We start from the raw sequence: 20,028 nt of genomic DNA on the forward strand, positions 1-20,028 counted from the left end.
AGATTGGATACTGTGTTCTTCAAGCAGACTGGATGATGAAGAATGTTTGAGAGTTCAGGTCCCTTTCCTCTGGAAAAAAAAGGTGGGGGGCCCAGAGGGTAGATCTGTTCTAGGTTCCCAGGTTCAGGTCCCTCCACGATGGAGTTCTCTAACTCTAATCTAGTTTTATTAGAGAATTTCATAGCTGGAAGGAGCCTCAGAGGTCCTCTATCCTTCCTTTCCTCATATCCTTCCAGTAATCTTTTCTACCATATCCCCAAGTATTTATTCAGTCTCTGACTGAATACTTGCAGAACTAGAGAAATCACCATTCATCAGAGCAACCAGTTCTACTTGTAGACAATATAAATGATTCGAATGTTTTCTCCTCCTATTAAGCTGAAATCTGACTGCCTATTACTACTACCCACTGATTTTTTTCCTGTGCAACTAGATGATGAAATGAATAGAGCTTGGGAGCAGGAGTCAAGAAGATAGGGATTCAAATGGTGCCTCAACCACTTACTAGCTTTGTGACCCTGGACAAGTCACTTAACATCTGACTTTCCTAGTTTCCCTATCTGTAAAATGGGGAATAAAAATAGGGACAAACAGAACAAATATTGACTCTCTTTTGCCTAGGACAGCCCTTGAAATAATCAAAGACAAGATCCATGTCTCATCATCCTTAACCAAATTTTCTCCTTTTTTTTTCTCTAATCCCTTATCATCTGTCTTAGTGTAAATTCTAATGCAGAGGAGCAGCAAGGGCTAGTGACTTGCTCATAGTAAGTGTCTGAACTCAGGAAAATGAGTTAGCATTATCATTTTGTTGTTCTTTTGTGAATTAGTCATATCCATGATATATCCAAGCCTTTATGACCCTGTTTTACAGTTGAGGAAACTGAAGCAAACAGTGTTAAGTGACTTGCCCAGGGTCACACAGCTAGGAAATATCTGAGGCTAGATCCGAACCCAAGTCCTCCTGTCTCAAGTCTTGCTGTCCCAGCCAAATGTTCTTTTCTAGATGAAACCTCTCAACTTATAGAATCATAGATTGACCTTGTGATGGCTGAAGTCAAGACATCCCCTCTGATGTCAGTGGTTCTCTTCCAAGAGGATGGATGAACAGAATCAATTTAGAGTTGCAGGAGATGATCAAGTGTCTGATCCCCTTATTGTAGAGTGAAGAAGCTGGGGCCCAGAAGAGGTTAACTTCTTTCTCCAAGGTAGAACCAGGAGTAAGGAGCAGAGACAGGATTCAAACCCAGACCTCCAATTACAATTTTGGTACACTTTCCATGATTCCATTCTGGTCCTTTTAATCAGTCCCCACAGGGCATGGCTTTCAGTCCCCTCCATCCTAAGCTCCCATCCAAAGGATCAAATCTGTTCCCAATTCCTCTCTTCCCCTCCTCCTCACCCCCAGGGTTCAGTTTGATCTCCCGTCTAAGATGATTTATTTAAACCTGGGGAGTGTAGGGACTTATCACAATGCTCTGATTTTCCCTTTTAAAGGGATTGGATCCCCAGCCCAGCCATGCCTGTGTAATCCATTCATTCCTTCCAAACTCAGCTCTGTGAGTCCATTCACTGGGGATGGGAGAGTGGGGAGGAAGCTGGGATGTGGGGGAGGGGGCCACAAATACAGCAGACAAACAACCTAAGTGGGCTCCTTCCTCAGAGGAAGGCACAGAGTGGTGGTGGGAGTGGTGGGGAGGGAGTCTACTCCCTTTCCAGCTCTTGCCTTCTATAGACTTAGAACCATTCCTGGTTTCTATGGGCATTCTTATTTCTGAGCAATGAATTTGGAATGAGAGGTAGTTTTGGTCATTTTTCAGTCTTGTCCAACTTTTCATGACCCCATTTGAGGTTTTTCTTGGCAAAGATACTGGAGTGGTTTGTCATTTCCTTCTCTGGCTCATTTTCCAAATGAAGAAACTGAGGCAAACAGGATGAAGTGACCAAGTTTCTGAGGCTGAATTTGAACTCAGAAAAATGAGTCTTTTTTTTCCTCTTGACCTGGCACTTTATCCACTGTACTACCTAGCTCTGCCTGAGAGCAGTAATTTTGCCTCTCTTTGCCTCAGTTTCCCCATCTGTAAAACAATGAAGTTGGATTCAATGATCCTTAGGTACCTTCTACTTCTAAAAAGTCTGACTTCTGACACTAACCATAGGATGTCTTATGGATCTCAGCTTTCTCATTTTTAAAAAGAGAGGTCAGACTAGATAATCCATAAATAAATAATAAATCCATAAAATCCCTTCCAGATTTAATTGTGTGACCTAGAGAGGAAATGAAATACAGTAGAAAAGATCATTGAATTTGTACTCAGAAGATATGGTTTTGAGTCTTGACTTATGGGAAAATCAACCTCTCTGGGTCTCAGCTAAGTCATCTATAAAATGGGAGGGGTGGTCTCTAAGGTCTCTCCCACCTCTAAATTTATGATCTGATACCTATAAAGGTAGGATCTGTAGTTCTATCTTAACCTCTGTCCTCCAGCTTGGGTTCGAATTCTAGTTCTGTGGCTTCTGAAGGGTTATGGCTTTGGGCACAGGCTTCCATTTTTGGCAATTGAAGGTGTTGGATTGGGTGATTCAGTGTCTCCCTGTCTCCCAGCCCCCTGCTTCACTATGGCCTTTCCACACTGGGCCTTCTGCCTCAATTCTTATCTACTCGAGTTCAGCCGTTCTCCTGATTTGAAGAGAGGGAACATCAGCCATCTGAAGGCCAGCATGGCACAAGGCCAACAAGATAAGAGGCCAGCCAACTTTTAACTCATTTGGTTCTTTCTTCCCCCTTCTGCTACCCAGCCTGCTTTCAACTTGTGGTCCCTGCTGATGGTGTGTGGGGTGCCTGGGTAGTCCTCGTGGGTGCCTCATAGTCATTCTAAACGATGTCCATTCCAGAGGGAGACAGCTGAGTTCACAAGTCCATCCAGCTTTAAAATAAAAAGTGCAGAGCTTTTGGCTCCAATGGATGATTTGCATGTGATTTACATGCATTTGCATATGGCACAGAGGCCCTCACTCAAAGGATGTGAAATGAAATAAAATTAATTAATTAGTGCAGCCTTCCATAACCCAATAGTCAGTGCCTGACACACATCAGAGACAGAACTGACTTGTAAGGCAATCAATACAAGAAGTCATGGGCCAGAAGAAAGAAAGAGTGAGAGATAGTGATTTCTCAGGGAAGGAGGTGAAAAGAACTGCTGGCTAACCTCAGCTCGCCTTCTTTGTCCCCTGCCTTGAAAAAACAAATCACAAATTTGGAGCTGGATAGGTCTCAATTGCCATTCTTAGTCAACTCCTTCCTGGTTCTGCATCTTTCCTAATATTTCCCACCGTGATTGGAATGAATAGACTCCATCCTGGGTTCAAATCCTAGCTTCGACACTTACCTCTGTTGTGACCTCAGGGAAGTCACCTTATGCCTTTGGACCTCCATTCGTCATCTTTTGGGCTTGACCCCCCTCTTCTGACCTCTGCCTTTGCCCCAGATGAAAGGTGATCTCTCTCCATCCCCTTTCAGGTCTCTCTAGCTCTTCTCAACCTCTCCTAGCACATTCTTTCTTGGACCATCATGATTTACGCACATAGCACGGCCTCTCCATTAGATCAGAAGTTCATGAGGACAGGGAGAGTATCATTTTTCATTTTTGTTTCCTCAATGCCAAGCACATTTCTTATGCATAGCAGGCATGCAATATATATTTGCCAAATTGAATTAAGGGAACCTTACAGAACATTTTCCTGCCCTCCATGCTTCATAGATGTAGAGTTAGGAATTAAATTTGGGTCACCTCTACTCTTCCAACAACACTGCTCTATGGCCTGGGATACATTAGGAAGGGCTGTGGGTCAGTTCAGGGGGGAGTTGCTCTTCTCCCACAGTTGGGGAAACCAAAGTGGCTCAAGCCCCATACGCTGTTCCGTGGCTTGATCCATCATTGTACTTGCAGCTCCCCAATGCCCTTACGATGCTATTATAACAAGAAAATCAATGATCAATGTCTTAATCAATGCTCTGAGTGTGTTTAGACTATATTTTAGAACTAGAAGATGTAACCGTGTGATTTGTAATAAGAATATAGTCCCAGGCAGATGCCTGGAGGTGTAACCAGATTAAGAATGCCATCCAAGGGTGGTACCTGGGTAATTGTTTTAAGTGTGTTGCTATAAATGTGTTACTGCATCAGTCACAAGTAGGTGATAATACATCATCCTATTCTTTATAACAAATTGATTCATGTAGGAGAGTGGCTCTCCATGCAGGTCTGGACAGCCCTGTGGGGCCTGGGGATTTCCCAGAAATAGGGATGGACTTACTATTAGGACAGACATGAAACTATAAAAGAGTCTGTATTGGTCTCAGACCATACTGGATGTGTCTGTAGACCTTTGGCTTGTGTGTTTTCCCTACTCACAATAAAGCCAGATCTCTGCCCAGGAGGACTTCCCAGTCTCATTTCTTTCACTGAGTTGTATATGACAGCAACCTGTATAGTATGGCAGACAGAGCACTGAACTTGGCGATTGGGAAGATTTCTGTTTATATCCTGCCCCTGAACTTGACTAACCCCATAGGTAAGTCATTTAAAGTTTCTGAACCTCAGTCTCTTCATCCATAAAATTAGAGAGATAATAATACCTGGGGACCTATAATCCCACATAGAGTTGTTGTGAGAACTAAACAAAATATGAGGCTCTGCAAACTTTAAAGTGTCATATGAATGTCAGTTTTTATTGTTATTGTTATTATTATTATTATTATTAGTAGTAGTAGTAGTAGTAGTAGTAGTAGTAGTAGTGTTGTGGTTGTTTGTGTTTGAATTGGTAGCTACTACCCTATGAGCTCTTAATTAAATTTCATATCACATCTAGTGCTTAGGACAGTGATCACATTTACTTAATAATGTTATGTGAGTGAATGAATGAATTATTGAATGAAAGAAAGGCTTGGAATCAGGATCTCTGTTCTGTAGTCTGACTTTAGTTGCTCAGGAGTAAAGTCTTCTAGATTCTCTGGAATGGCAGACTAAGAAATCTATTTTCCAAAAGGACATGATTTCTAACCCTCCTTCTGACCCTCTGTCTCAGCTGTCAAGATCTGTGGTTGGTTAAATTTCTTTCTCTCTCTCTCTCTCTCTCTTTCTCTCTCTCTCTCTCTCTCTCTCTCTCTCTCTCTCTCTCTCTCTCTCTCTCTCTCTCTCTCTCTCTCTCTCTCTCTCTCTCTCTCTCCTTCCCTCCCTCCCTCCCTTCTTCCTTCGTTCCTTCGTTCCTTCGTTCCTTCGTTCCTTCCTTCCTTCCTTCCTTCCTTCCTTCCTTCCTTCCTTCCTTCCTTCCTTCCTTCCTTCCTTCTTTCCTTCCTTCCTTCCTTATTTTCTTCCTTCCTTCCTTCCTTTCTTTCTTTCTTTCTTTCTTTCTTTCTTTCTTTCTTTCTTTCTTTCTTTCTTTCTTTCTTTCTTTCTTTCTTTCTTTCTTTCTTTCTTTCTTTTTCTTTCTTGTTTGCTTGCTTTCTCTTTCTTTCTTTCTTTCTTTCTTTCTTTCTTTCTTTCTTTCTTTCTTTCTTTCTTTCTTTCTTTCTTTCTTTCTTTCTTTCTTTCTTTCTTTCTTTCTTTCTCTTTCTGTCTTTCTTTCTCTCTCTCCCTTCCTTCCTTCCTTCCTTCCTTCCTTCCTTCCTTCCTTCCTTCCTTCCTTCCTTCCTTCCTTTCTTTCTTTCTTTCTTTCTTTCTTTCTTTCTTTCTTTCTTTCTTTCTTGTTTGCTTGCTTTCTCTCTCTCTCTTTCTTTCTTTCTTTCTTTCTTTCTTTCTTTCTTTCTTTCTTTCTTTCTTTCTTTCTTTCTTTCTTTCTTTCTTTCTTTCTTTCTTTCTTCCTTTCTTTCTTTCTTTCTCTCTCTCCCTTCCTTCCTTCCTTCCTTCCTTCCTTCCTTCCTTTCTTCTTTCTTTCTTTCTTTCTTTCTTTCTTTCTTTCTTTCTTTCTTTCTTTCTTTCTTTCTTTCTTTCTTTCTTGTTTGCTTGCTTTCTCTCTCTCTTTCTTTCTTTCTTTCTTTCTTTCTTTCTTTCTTTCTTTCTTTCTTTCTTTCTTTCTTTCTTTCTTTCTTTCTTTCTTTCTTTCTTTCTTTCTTTCTTTCTTTCTTTCTTTCTTTCTTTCTCTCTCTCCCTTCCTTCCTTCCTTCCTTCCTTCCTTCCTTCCTTCCTTCCTTCCTTCCTTCCTTCCTTCCTTCCTTCCTTCCTTCCTTCCTTCCTTCCTTCCTTCCTTCCTTCCTTCCTTCCTTCCTTCCTTCCCTCTCTACCTTAATATCAATTCTATGACAGGAGAGCAACCAGGGCTGGGCAATTGGGGTTAAGTGACTTTCTCAGGATCATATAGCAGAACCTTCAGACTCTACCTAGCTGCCTCAGTCTCCCTTTCTTTAACATAGGCAGGTAGCAGAATGGTAAAGTAGAAGAGGCAATAAGTTTAGAGGCACAAGACTTGGGTTTGAATTGTGGTTTTGACATTTCCTTGGTAACCTTGAGCAAATTATTTTCCTTTTTTAGACCTCAGTTTCCTCATCTATAAAACATAAGGGGAAGGGAATGGCTATATGATTTCTAAGGTCCTTCCCTTCTCTAGATTCTCTTATCCTATTAGCTGGTGATTGATTCATTTAAGAAACACTTATTAAGTGACAACTGTGTTCAGTATCCTGCACTTAGCATTGAGAGCAATGGAATTTAATAAATGTTTGATGATTGATGAAATGAACCAAAGATTCTGCCATCAAGAATCTGACAGTCTTGGGGGGGGGGGTTATAATATTAGTACAGATAAATATAGTCCATAACATTTTATATCAATTTTATCAGACAGACACAAAGTGATTTGAGAGATGAGAAGGAGGAGAGAGGAAGGGAGAAGGGAAGATGTTGTTGCCAACCAACTTAATCAGAGAAATCGTTCTGGAGGAACATTTGGACTTTAGCAGAAATATAGGAATTGCTCAGGGAAGGAAGGGTTTTCTAGACATAGGGAATATGATGAACAAAGAGAGGCACATAGATGAGAGAAGAGGACATGATCATTGGGTAGTCCATACTGGTTAGAGTTTAGAGTTTAGGGAGAGGAGTTATATGAAAAAAGATTGGGAAGACAGATTGGTATCAGAACAAGAGAGAAAGTGGTCTTGCATGCTGGGGTAATAAGTTGGACTTTGATTCAGCATGAAGTAGTGACTGAAGGACTGAACTTAATGGGTTCTGCTCCTGCTATTTACCAAGTTGTCCAACCACAGGGGAGTTACGTATTCTCTCTGTGCTTCAGTGTACGCATGTAAATGGAAGTGGGGTTGGACTAGCTGAATTTGAGCACTAAATAAATGATCCTATGACCACTCTCTGGGTCTCAGTTTCCCACCTATAAAATTAGACAAAACTGAAACAGCTGTCATTTGAGGTCCCCTCAAGTCCTACACTAATGATCCTATGTGTCTTCTCTGGGCCACAGTGTCTTTATCTGTAAAATGAGGTAAAGTTGAACAGGATGGTCTTCTCAGGTCTTGATATTTGATCCTGTGATCAGTGGGCAATTGGGAGCCACCGAGGGCTTGGGGAGAGGGGTGATGTTGCACAAGTTTGGAAGATGAGTTAGTAAATGGTGTCAAAGACATATTGGAAGGCAGGCTGCAAGAGTCCAAGCCATCGTCCCCCTCCCCAACTTATCTCTCTTCCAGGGTGATGTTTTAAAGAGGGATGTGTTTCTGACAGCAGAGAGCAGTAGTTAATTTCTTCCAGCCCTCTGGCCATGTGCTAATGAGATGCCAGCATAGCGTGTATCATCCAAGTGGCTTTTTTTACACACCAAGGAAATCTGCAACTGAGAGATTCAGCACAAGATTTTAACTCGATGCCATTTGTCGCCCTGGGTCCATCTTCCTCATCTCTCTTGGTTGTGAAGCTCTCAGAGGGCAGAGAATGGGTCCATTCATTTAGGTCTGAGGCAGTACAGTGTAAAGGGAGAGGGCTCTGCCTTTAGAGCCAGAATATGGGCTGATGACCTCCCCCTGACACTGGTTGTGCAAGCTAAAGCAAAGTCACAACCTCTCTGAGTCTCAGTTTTCCCATCTGTAAAATGGAGATGATCATGAGTGCTTTTTGTAAATAGCCAGGCAGTTGTGAGAAAGCACATCATGAATGCTAACATTCTTAGAAACAGAGAGCCAATATTTTTATTATGTATGGTTCCCAGTACAGTCTGATACACCAAAAGGCTGTGTGCATGGAAAGTCGTTACACTAGTCTAGTGCCAACTAAAATCCTACCTTCTCCAGAAAACCTCACTAAGCTCTCTTTATTCCATTGCTTTCCCTCTATTAGTTATTTCCTATTTATCCTGTATAGTTTGCTTTGTAGATATTCATTTGCATATTGTCTCCCCCCATTAGATTATAAACTCCTTAACAGCAGGGATTATCTTTGGACTCTTTGTATTCTCAGTGCTTGGCAGAGTGCCTAACATAAAGTAGTTGTTAATAAATATAAAATAAAAATAAGAATTTTAAATATATTTATTAAATTATATAAAAACGTAAAAATTAAATTATATAATATAAATATAGAAAATATTTATTTAAATTAAAGTTAAAAAATAAAAATATTTCTTGATTCAATGAATCCCCACATAGTGCCTAGATTAGAATATGCTCAGTTTGTTTTCAGCAAGTGCCTAAGCCATTTGCAGTTTAGAACAAGAACACATCTAGAAATCAGATAACCTGGAATAAAATCATATTTCTACATTTATTGCCCATGTATATAGACTTCCTGAAAGCCATTCCATTTCTTAGGGACTTCATTTCCTCATCTGTAGTAATGACAGCTGACTGATGCTACTCAAAGGCAGTGGCATAATGGCCTGGAGTCATGAGGACCTGAGTTCAAATCTACCTTCAGATACTTACTAGCTGTGTGACTCTGAATGAGTCACTTAACCCTGTTTGCCTCAGTGTCCTTATCTATAAAATGAATTGGAGAACAAAATGGCCAACCACTCCCAATATTCTTATCAAGAAAACTCCAAATGGAGTTGGACTTGACTAATGGACAAAAGAACAATAAAATTATTACACTGATTAAGATAATGAAGCTTTTGAAGGCATCTAGTTCCCACTGGTTCCCCCCCAACAACCCTGGGTGATTGGGACTGCAGGTATTATTATCTCTGTTTATAGAGAGGAGGAAGTATTGTATAATGGATAGAGTGATGGACTGGAATGTCTTTCAGTGGGGTGTAAGCTCCCATCATGGTGCCTGGTGTTATATTTATATTGTTCATCCTTTGTTGCAGAGGACCCACAACATCACAGGGTAATGTCTTGACTTGAGAGTGATTGGATTCAAGTGAGGCAGAGTTCCACAAAGTCATAAGTCTCACTCCCTCTTTCAGAGTCGTCAAGGTCCAGGGGCAAGATAGAAGTCAAGATGACTGGTGATGGCCTGGGATGCAGTGGAGGACCTTGGTGTCTTCTACATCTGGCCAAGCTCTGAGTGCTCCACAGCTCCTACGTGAGCAGCCTTTGTGACCAGTGCAACAAACTCTTCTCATCTGCCCCTTCTGCCAGGGGAAGTCTTCACATGCTTCACAGACACCCCCAACTCACCAACAAGTTTGAGGTCTATTAGTTACCCTCAACCTAGTTTAGCCTGGTAGGAATTTAATAAATGAATGACTGTAAAATGATATAAAAATAATAAGAATAATTGCATTTGTATCAGGCTTTAAGGTTTGCAAGGAGTTTTACAACTATAAAATTTGATCTTTATGATAACCTCACGAGGTAGTTGCAATGACTACCTCCATTTTGTAGATGTAGAAACTAAGGCTGAGAAAACATGCTCAGGATCCTACAACCAGTATGTATCTGAAATGGACCTCGAACTTGGACCCTGTAGGTTCTAAGACTATCACACTATCCAGACAGACTGAGTGCTGGAAGGGACCTCATAGACCATCTATTCTAACTTCTATCTGTAGCCCCGTCACTTCATTTTATAGGGGAGAGAACTGACAGGAAGTGATTCACCTGAGGCTCTACAGGTAATAATAACTAGAAGTAGCTTTTGAACCCAGGTCCTCTGACTTCAAATCCAATGTTCTTTTCCATTTTGCCCCTAGGCCTACATTCAAATTCTACTGTGGACACTTAACGACACTATGATCCAGGATGAATCATTTAATCTCCATGTTCCTCAAGCAAATCTCTGAATTCAGCAATTGAGTCATAGCTGGGTCATGATCTGACCTGGAGGAGAGGATTTTCATATGGGGATTTTGCTACGATGAAGAAATCACAAATGCTTTGATTACCCATGCAAAGATGAAGAGGTTGAAGCTCAGTGTGGTTAAGTGATTTGTCTAGAGTCACACAGCTATTATGTGTCAGGGGTGATATTCAGACCTTCTGACGGAAGGCCCAGCACTTCTTCAATTCGACTATGATGCCTCAATGTGAGATGAAGGACTCGGATGAGGTAATCTCTATCATCTATTCCAGCTGTGGTATGGCATGATTCTATGAAAAAAGTGGCAGTCTGTGGGCAGGCACAGACTTAGAAGAGGAACTAAGTAGGAACTAAGTCTGAAGTAATAATACATTGGATTTGAGATAAGAGCTAGGCTTGAATCTTAGGTGCTTTGTGTTAGCAAGTCAGTTAACCTATCTGGGTTTCAGTTTTCCTATCTATAGAAACAAGGGGTTAGAATTGAACATGAATGTTGCCCAATTACAAAGAACAATCTTGACTTCTAAGAAGAGCTGAGACAAGATGTTTCTCCTCATTCCTTTGCAGAGGTTGGAGTAGGGCCCAGGAGTATAAAACACTGCATACAGTATAGAATTTTTCAAAATATTGATTGATTTTAATGATTTTTCCTGTTCTTCTTTTCCTTAAAAACATCTACCTACCTACCTACCTACCTATCTATCTATCTATCTATCTATCTATCTATCTATCTATCTATCTATCTATCTATCTATCTGTCTGTCTGTCTATCTATCTATTCATCTATCTATATCTATTTTATCTATCTCTGTCCATCTATCTATCTATCTATCTATCTATCTATCTCATCTATCTATCATCCATCCATCCATCCACCAATCCATCCATTCATCCATCTATCCAAATATCTATCTAGGCATGTATATATGTAAGTATGTATTTATGTATCCATCTATCTTCATATCTATCTATCCATTCATCTAAATATCTATCTATCCATCTAAATATCTTTTCATCTATCTAAATATCTATATATGTATCTATTTATCTATCCATCCATCCTTCCATCCTTCCATCCATCCATCCATCCATTCATCTATCCATCCATCCATCCATCTATCCATCTATCTATCTATCTATCTATCTATCTATCTATCTATCTATCTATCTATCTATCCATTTATCCATCTATCTATCTATCTATCTATCTATCTATCTATCTATCTATCTATCTATCTATTAGATGGTTCTCTGGGAGGGAAGAGGGAAAGGGATACAGGGAGAAATTTAGGCAATGTAAAAATGAAAGTTATCAATAAAATTGTATTTAAGAAATGGCAACTGTTGCATTTCTTGGCTTTCAAAATCCCTTCCAGCTCTAAATCCCCAAAACTTATGATCCTGTACATGTCATAACAGTTAACATACACTCTTCTCAGTCACCAATACCTTAGTAAATGTGTGTGTGTTTTAGATTTGATTTTAATTGTCAGGAGAATGAAGAGATCTTGAGGCCACTGTAGAAGTGAGGAGATACAAAAATCCAATGATGGATAGTGAAGAGAAGTAAAGATCAACTTTGCTGCCAGAGAAATAGCTGGCAAGTCAGACCCTCGAGCAAAGCTCTTGGAGACAAAGTGGTCTCTGAGGTTGGTCCCTAGAAGGCATGAAAACCAGGTCATATAGAACCCAAGGGAAGCTAATGAAAATTAAATCTAGGCTGAAAACTGAATCAAGTCTTGCTATTCCCTTTCCATGGCCTTTAGCAGCAGTGCAAACCCTGAGTGTGCTCTGGGCTGGGGAAAGCTTACCCTATACCAGACGATTTCTCGCATCCGGCCATCTGTCTTGAAGTTACATTTCAATGTCACAGCATCTCCAACCACCACAGGTGGAAGTGGCTCAATGCTCACAGTCAGGTAGCCTGTAGGGAGAAAAGAGAAAGGAAAAAGGTGATTGTGAGGATGAGATAGTATAAAGATTGTTTGAGGGGGGAATGTACAGCTCTTGTCCTCAGGGCTATCTCTAATCTGAGGGGTGAGGTGCACAGTCCTCACTGAGTGGGGAAGCCATAAAATAAAATATTGCCATACACCAGAACATCCCAAGAAAACAAATTAATAAGCTCAGAAAAAGGTAACATATCTGAGCTAGGATTGGGGAGGGAATGGAAAACAGGAACTTGCATTGCAACTGATTTCCCTTCCTTTCTCATAGGCATTTTACCCAATCCTTCCATCCTAGGATTCAGCAAGTCATTAATTTCATCATTTTATCATTCATTCATTCATTCATTCAACAAAATTTTATTAATGAGCCAAACCCTGTGTATATCACTGGAGGGGGAGAGGGAAGAATGGTCCATTCAAGGATATTTGGTCCCTGCCCTCATAGAGCTTACAATCTATTAGAGAAGAGAGAAGTCAGGCAGATAAATATTCCCTTTCTTCTCCTCTTTTCAAGTATACCACATAAATAAAATAGCTAAAATAAAATCTGCTAAAATAGCAGATGTGGTAGTATATAGAATGATATATTTGGAGTTAGGAAGATCTAGGCTAAAATTCTTCTTCATATACTTTCTAGCTATGAGAGTATTTTCCTCTGAAATTACCTCCCATTTACCCTGTATGAATCTTTTATATACAGTTATTTACATGTTGCCCTTCCCTCTAATTTGAATGAATTCTTTGAGGGAGCAGATAATGTTTGCTTCTTTCTTTCTATCCCCAGCATTTAGCACAAAAGACTGAAACATTAAGTTGTTCAATCTTGTCCAACTCTTTGTGACTCCATTTGGGATTTTCTTGGCAAAGATACTAGAGTGGTTTGCCATTTCCTTCTCCAACTCATTTTATAGATGAGGAAACTGGGGCCAACAGGGTTAAGCGACTTTCCCAGGGTTATCCAGCTAGTAAGAGTCTGAAGTCAAATTTGAACTCATAAAGAGGAGTCTTCTTGACTCCAAGCCCAGTGCTCTATCCACTGGACCACCTAGTTGCTCGACCTTTCACATAATAAATCCTTTAAAATACTTGCTGACTTCACATGAGTACCCTGAAACTGAGAGAGGCTAAAGGGTCCCAGCATTATTGGAGTTAGTAAGCATTTGAGGCAGGATTCAAACCCAAGTCTTCATGATTGTAAGACCAATATATTCTAGCCACCAGATCACAGTGCTTCTTCTCTCCTCTCTAGATCTCAGTTTCCTTTTGCATAAGAGAAGAGGACTGGATACAATGATCTCTAAAGCCATTACTTGCTTTAACATTCTGGATTCAGAAAAACAACAGCAACAACAAAAACAAAATAGTGTACCTTGAGTATATAATGGCTGGGATCTTGTGGAAGAAAGACCTCCTTTGGTCCGACCAAACTTCGCAACATGAGAATACACTATAGACCTATGGTACCATATTTAAGGGTCACGGTCTTACTATTCTTCAAGTCATCTTGCTTCTCTGGGTCTTGGTTTCCTTCTCTATTAAACGAGTTGAATTAAATTATCTCTAAGGGGCCCTTCTACTTCTAACATTCTGTGATAGTTAATTATAAAATATCCTTCTTAGACCTGTTTATATATTCAGACAGTCGGCCAATGAATTGTTCTCCTGGGTCTGGGCATCTGGGAGTATGAGAGAGTAGGAAAGAGCCCTAGATTTACATTGAGAAAACCATGGTCTGAAATCTCATTTTACAGCTTTCTAGCCATGTGACTATAGACAAGTCACTTAATGACTTGTGGTCCAGCCTTGAGATGGAATGAAGAGGTAGGGGTCTGCCCCTCCCAAGAGCTAACCTGATTAGCTGCTCATTTCTTAGATTCTTAACACTAGAACTCCTAGCAGTTTGGCACTGTTCCTCCTCCTCCCCCCCTTCCTTCCCTTTCTAAATATGCTGCCTTTAAAGATACAGAAAAAAGGTTGCCCACTATTCTCAGTAAGGCCCAGATTATCCATGGAGGTCGCCTCTTCTTCCTGAAGGAGGGGAGGAAGGACAAGCACCCCAGCCGCCTGGCTTGCTTTGACATGAATCAACCAAGGTGGATGCAGATGGTGAGCTCGTACTCTCTTTCCCAGACTAGAAGTGACAGACTGGGGATGGAGATGGGAAAAGCAGCTTACAATGTCAACACTTGTTAGTGGTCAGGGAGTCACAGGTATGCCTCTGGTGGGAGGAGATCATGTTGGCAGACTTCCTTGTTGTGACTGCTAACGATAGGATCTAGTTATCACAAACTCAGAAGATGGGAACGTTCATGGTATGTGGCTTCATGGAGCCATTCCAGAAGTATGCAGAGTCTTAGAGGGACCAAACCCAAAAGACAAGAAACCAGACAAGCTCATCCCCAGCAAGCTGGCAAAGATGGCAAAACATGGGGATAGTCAATGTTGGAGGGGTTGTGGAAAGTCATGCCCACCATGCCAATGGGATGTTGGAGCTACGAACTGGTTCAACCATTCTGGAAAGCAATTTGGAATTGGGGAGAGAAAATGGCTACAATGTCCTTTGCCTTTGATCCAGAGAGTCTCCTGCTAGGTACAAATCCTAATGATGTCAAAGACAGAAAAAGGTCTTGTATATGCCCCAAATGGTCATGAAGTGCATTAATTAGTATCTTGAACCTTTGGACTACTTTTCCCACAATCCCTTTTTTCCTTTCTGTTCATGTGTGTCCTTTATGTCATGGGTTTAACCTGTGGGTAACACCTCCCTCTCTTTTTTTCCATGTGGAAGGCTGGTGAGCTCTCTTGGTTTCTCTAGCCTTTTACTTTCCCTTTGCTTCAAGTTAAATATTAATAAACATTATTAAATATAAAAAAGAGAGGGAGGCATTATCCACCTATAATGTAGGGGGCAGCTGGGTGGCTTAGTGGATAGAGAGCCAGGCCTAGAGACAGGAGGTCCTAGGTTCAAATCTGGCCTCAGACACTTCCCAGCTGGGTGACCCTGGGCAAGTCACTTGACCCCCATTGCCTAGCCCTTACCACTCTTCTGCCTTGGAGCCAATACACAGTATTGATTTCAAGATGGAAGGTCAGGGTTTTAAAAAAAAAAACTCTATAATGTAAAGGATTCACATAAACAGAAAGGGAAAAGGGATTGTGGGAAACAGTCCAAGGATTCAAGATTCTAATTAATACTGCAGCAGATAACTTGAAACAAAATAGGTGCACATTGATTAGGAATGGCCAAAGGCTTTGCAATACATGAATTCAGTAGGATACAACTGTGCCTTATGAATGATGAATATGAAGAATTCAGAGAAGCATGGGAAGACCTTTATGATTCAGGGTGAAGTAATTAGAATCAGGAGAACAATATTCAAATGACATCCATAATGGAAATGGAAAAACAACCCCTCCCCAAACTGAATTTTTCTAGTTATAGTAACCAAAGATAATAGATGAGAATATATTCTTCCTTCCTTGCAGAGGTGGGAGCTTTACATGTGTGGAAATTTACATATACTTTCAGCTTAGTAGGTATATTTGTTAGTTTTGCTGAATTGTGGTCTCTTTTTTCTCCACTTTTCTTAGTTCTTTGTTATAAGGAAGTGCTAAGGGAAGGGAGAGTGGAAGGATACATTCAGAAATAAATGCAATGAAAAAATAGATTTTTTTTAAAGTAAAAGCAAAAGGAGGGGCAATTAGGTGGCTCAGTGAAAGCCAAGCCTGGAGTTGGGAGGTCCTGGGTTCAAATATGACCTCAGATACTTCCCAGCTGTGTGACCCTGGACAAGTCACTTAACCACAATTTCCTAGTCCTTCCGTCTCTTCTCCCTTGGAACCAATACACAGTATTGATTCTAAGATGGAAGGTGAGGGTTAAAAAAACAGCAATGTGGAAGGTAGTAAAATGGAGAGAAAGCAAGGTCTGGAGTTGGAAGATTCTAAGTACAAATCTGGCCTCAGACTTTTCCTAGCTGGATGACCCTGGGCAAGTCACTTCATCCCAACTGCCTAGCCCTTGCCATTCTTCTCTCTTAGAACTGATACCAAGGCAGAAGGTAAGGTGGTTTTTTAAGCCATGTGGCATAGTAGAGAGCCAAGAAGGCAAGAAGCCAGTTTCTCTAGGTTCAGATCCTATCTCAGACACCATCTATTAGTGTGACCAGAGATGATTAAATTTTTTTAACTCTTACTGTCTGTCTTAGAATTGATAATTGATACTAAGGACTGGTTCTAAAGTAGTAGAGCAGTAAGGGCTGGGCAATAGGGGTTCAATGACTTGCCCAGGGTCACACAGCTAGGATGTGTCTGCACTGAGCTGCCTAGCTTCCTCAGTGATAAACTATTGTTCTAGGCAACTCCTCTTTGACTCAGTTTCTTTAGGCTCAGTTTTCTCAGCTATAAAATGGAAATATGAAGACTGGTACTATCCACCTCACAGGGTTGTTTCAAGGAACATGCTTTGTAAGCAGTAGGTTATTATAGAAATGTGAGTAGTTATTATCATTGAAGCCAGGCAGATGTCACAAGTTGGAGGGGACGTGCTGATGTGCTGTCATCAGTCTTGGTTAGACAGATTCAAGAAGGATTTAGATAAATTCCTTCATGGGAGATGCATATCAGATGATGAGAGAACCATAGGGGCTGGTCTGGGACACATTGCTAATCTAAAAATCTGACTTCATTAACCAAAAAAAAAGTGCCTCCAATCAGGATGGGGATCAGGAGGGACCAACCATGCAAGGACCTTACTAGGGATGGAGAAAAAGAAGACTCAGGTGGGGTGGAAAAGAGGATATCTGCCTCCAAGTATCTGGAGGGTCATCACTCATAAGAAGGATTCTACTTGTTCTATGTAGCCTCAGAAATATGAACTAGGAGCAATGGATGAAAGGATCATGAGGCAGATTTTAAACTAACATAAAGAATAACTTCCTAGCAATTAGAATTGTCCCCAAGGGGGCAGCTGGGTGGATCTGTGGATTGAGAGCCAAGTCTAGAGAAGGGAGGTCCTGGGTTCAAATCTGACCTCAGACACTTCCCAGGTGTGTGACCCTGGGCAAGTCACTTAACCCCCATTGTCTAGCCCTTATCACTCTTCTGCCTTGGAAGCAATACACAGTATTGATTTTAAGATGGAAGGTAAGGGTTTGATATCCAAAGTATAAGAGAAATGTATAACCTTTAAACTATCCCCCAATGGATAAATGATCTTCAAATGAATAACAAGGGAGTAGTTGAGTGGCTCAATAGATTGAGAGCCAGGCCTAGAGATAGGAGGTCCTGGGTTCAAATCTGATCTCGGATACTTCTTAGGTGTGTGACCCAGGACAAGTCACTTAACCCCCATTGCCTAGCCCTTACCACTCTTCTGCCTTGGAACCAAGACACAATATTGAATACAAGATGGAAGATAAGGGTTTAAAAATGTTTTAAAAACTGTCCCCAAGTGGAATGGACTGTCCTGGGGAATAATGAAGCCCCCCCCCCCCACTAGCAGTTTCCAAGTAGAGGCTGGAGGAACACCTGTCAGGGATGCTGTAGGGGGAATTTCTGCTCAGGCTCAGGTCAAATTAGATGGTCTCTGAGGTCCCTTCCAGTTCCAAGATTCTTTGTTCAAGGTTGTATACCAAGTCAATCTGATAGACACTCAGGAAAATAGACATAAGGAATGAACAACAAGGACTCCTTGTTGGTGCTGGAATCTGTACTCAGCCAGGAAGCTTCTGCTTGAAAAAATATCATTGAGATCATTTGTTTTGACACTGGCTACACTTTCCCCAGTAATCCTCCCCTCCCCTCCCAGAGATCCAGCTCTTAACTGATTATTTTTGATTTCAAAACTACAGCAAAATGAATTAACATATTGAAAAGATCTGACACATGGGCAGTATTCTCCACCTGTGGCTCCTGCCTCTGGAGAGGATCAAGGAAGGGAGAGCAGAATGTCTTCCCAGTTCTCTTTGGGGGGAAAGGGGGGCTATGCTTATTTTTTTTTATCATTTTATAATAGTCATTTTTGGTTGGTTGGGGGTTTGGGGTTTCCCCATTTTCATTGTAGTCAGTGTGAGTATTGTTTTTCTCCTGCTTACTCCATTTTGCCTTTGTTCACGTAAGTCTTTCCATGTTTCCCTGAATTCATCATGTTCATTGTTTCTTACAGCACAATAATGTTCCATTATGTTCATGTACCACAATTGGTTTAGCCATTCCCCTATCTATGGGGATCTACTTGGGGTTTTGTGGGGGGTGGAGGGGAGGGTCGGTACCACAAAAAAAGCTGCAATAAATATTTTGGTGTATCTGGAATCCTTTTTGCCAGTGGCTTTGAGGTCTTTGCCTGGCAACGAAATCTTTGGATCAGAGTATGGGAATTCTGCTCTCTTTATTAACATCATTCCAACTTGTCTTCAAGAATGGGTGTACCAATTCGCAGCACAACAAGGCATTAAGATGCTTGTCTTTCCATAACTCCTCCAACTTTGGCTTTTCATCTTTCAACATTTTCATTAATTTCTGGGTATAAGATTCACCTTCAGGGTTATTTTGATCTGTACCTCTCTACATATGATTGTTCATGTTTTGTTATTCTTTTTTAACCCTCATATTCCGCCTTAGAATCAATACTGTATTTTTGTTCAAGGGCAGAAGATCAGTAAGGATTAGGTAATGAGGGTTAAGTGACTTGCCCAAGGTCACACACCATAGAAGTATCCAATATCAGATTTGAACCCAGGACCTCCTATCTCTAAGCCTGGCTCTCAATCCACTGAGCCACCCAACTGCCCCCTTGTTATTCTTTTGAGGGTCATTTATCCATTGAGGAATAGTTTAAAGGTTATATATTTCTCTTATACTTTGGATATCAAACCCTTACCTTCTGTCTTATAATCAATACTAAGTATTAGTTTTAAGGAAGAAGAGTGGTAAGGACTAGGCAATGGAGGTTAAGGGACTTGCCCAGGGTAATACAGTTAGAAAGTGTCTGAGGCCATATTGGAACCCAGGACTTCTTTTCTCTCTAGGTCTGGCCTTCTATTACCTGAGCCATTTAGCTGCCCATCTATCACAGGATTGTTTTGATTTGTACCTCTCTTCATGTGGTTGTTCATGGTTTGTTATTCTTTTTTTTTAACTTTTACCTTCCATCTTGGAATCAATACTTTGTATTGTTTCCAGGGCAGAAGAGCAGTAAGGGCTAGGCAATGGGGGTTAAGTGACTTGTCCAGGGTCACTCAGCTAGGAAGTGTCCGAAGCCACATTTGAACCCAGGACCTCCCATCTCTGGACCTAACTCTCAATCTACTGAGCTATCCAGCTGCCCCCTTGTTACTCTTTTGAGAGTCATTTGCTCATATCCTTTATTTATCCATTGAGGAATCGTTTATTTCTCTTATATTTTGAATGTCAAACTTTTATCAGAAGTATTTTAATATCAAGATCCCCCCCCCCCAGCAGTTTCTCCTGGGACAGGAGCTAATTGAAAGACCACACCCCAAAATATGGAAGTTACAGGAAGGCAATTTCCCTCCCCTTTACTCTTCCTGCCTCTCCCAACCCAAATATCCCATTGAAATTGCTGAGTTGATATTAAAACTAAACAAAATCACTTAGCCTGTTGTTTAGTCCAGATTTCTCATCTTCCAGATGGAGATACTAAAGCCTGTCACTTTCATCACACTCCTTATCCCCCAACCCCTTCATTCCCTGTCAATTCAATTCTATTTAACTCAACTCAATTCAACTCAAACAGTAAGCATTTATTAAGTGCCTACTATATGCTATGCCCTATACTTCCCAATAATGATGCAAAGATAAAACCAGAA

At 40.8% G+C, this 20,028-nt stretch overlaps 1 protein-coding gene across 1 annotated transcript in view; it reads right to left on the reverse strand.

Moving 5' to 3' along the window:
- The window catches only part of IGSF21 (immunoglobin superfamily member 21), a 447,442-nt gene that overhangs the window by 273,603 nt on the left and 153,811 nt on the right, over positions 1-20,028 (reverse strand). The window contains exon 2 of the mRNA XM_056795696.1: positions 12,062-12,174. Coding sequence (XP_056651674.1) covers positions 12,062-12,174 — 113 coding nt within the window. The remainder of the gene's footprint in view (positions 1-12,061; positions 12,175-20,028) is intronic.

This window comes from Monodelphis domestica, chromosome 4, assembly GCF_027887165.1.
Source record: "Monodelphis domestica isolate mMonDom1 chromosome 4, mMonDom1.pri, whole genome shotgun sequence".
Lineage (NCBI taxonomy): Eukaryota > Metazoa > Chordata > Mammalia > Didelphimorphia > Didelphidae > Monodelphis > Monodelphis domestica.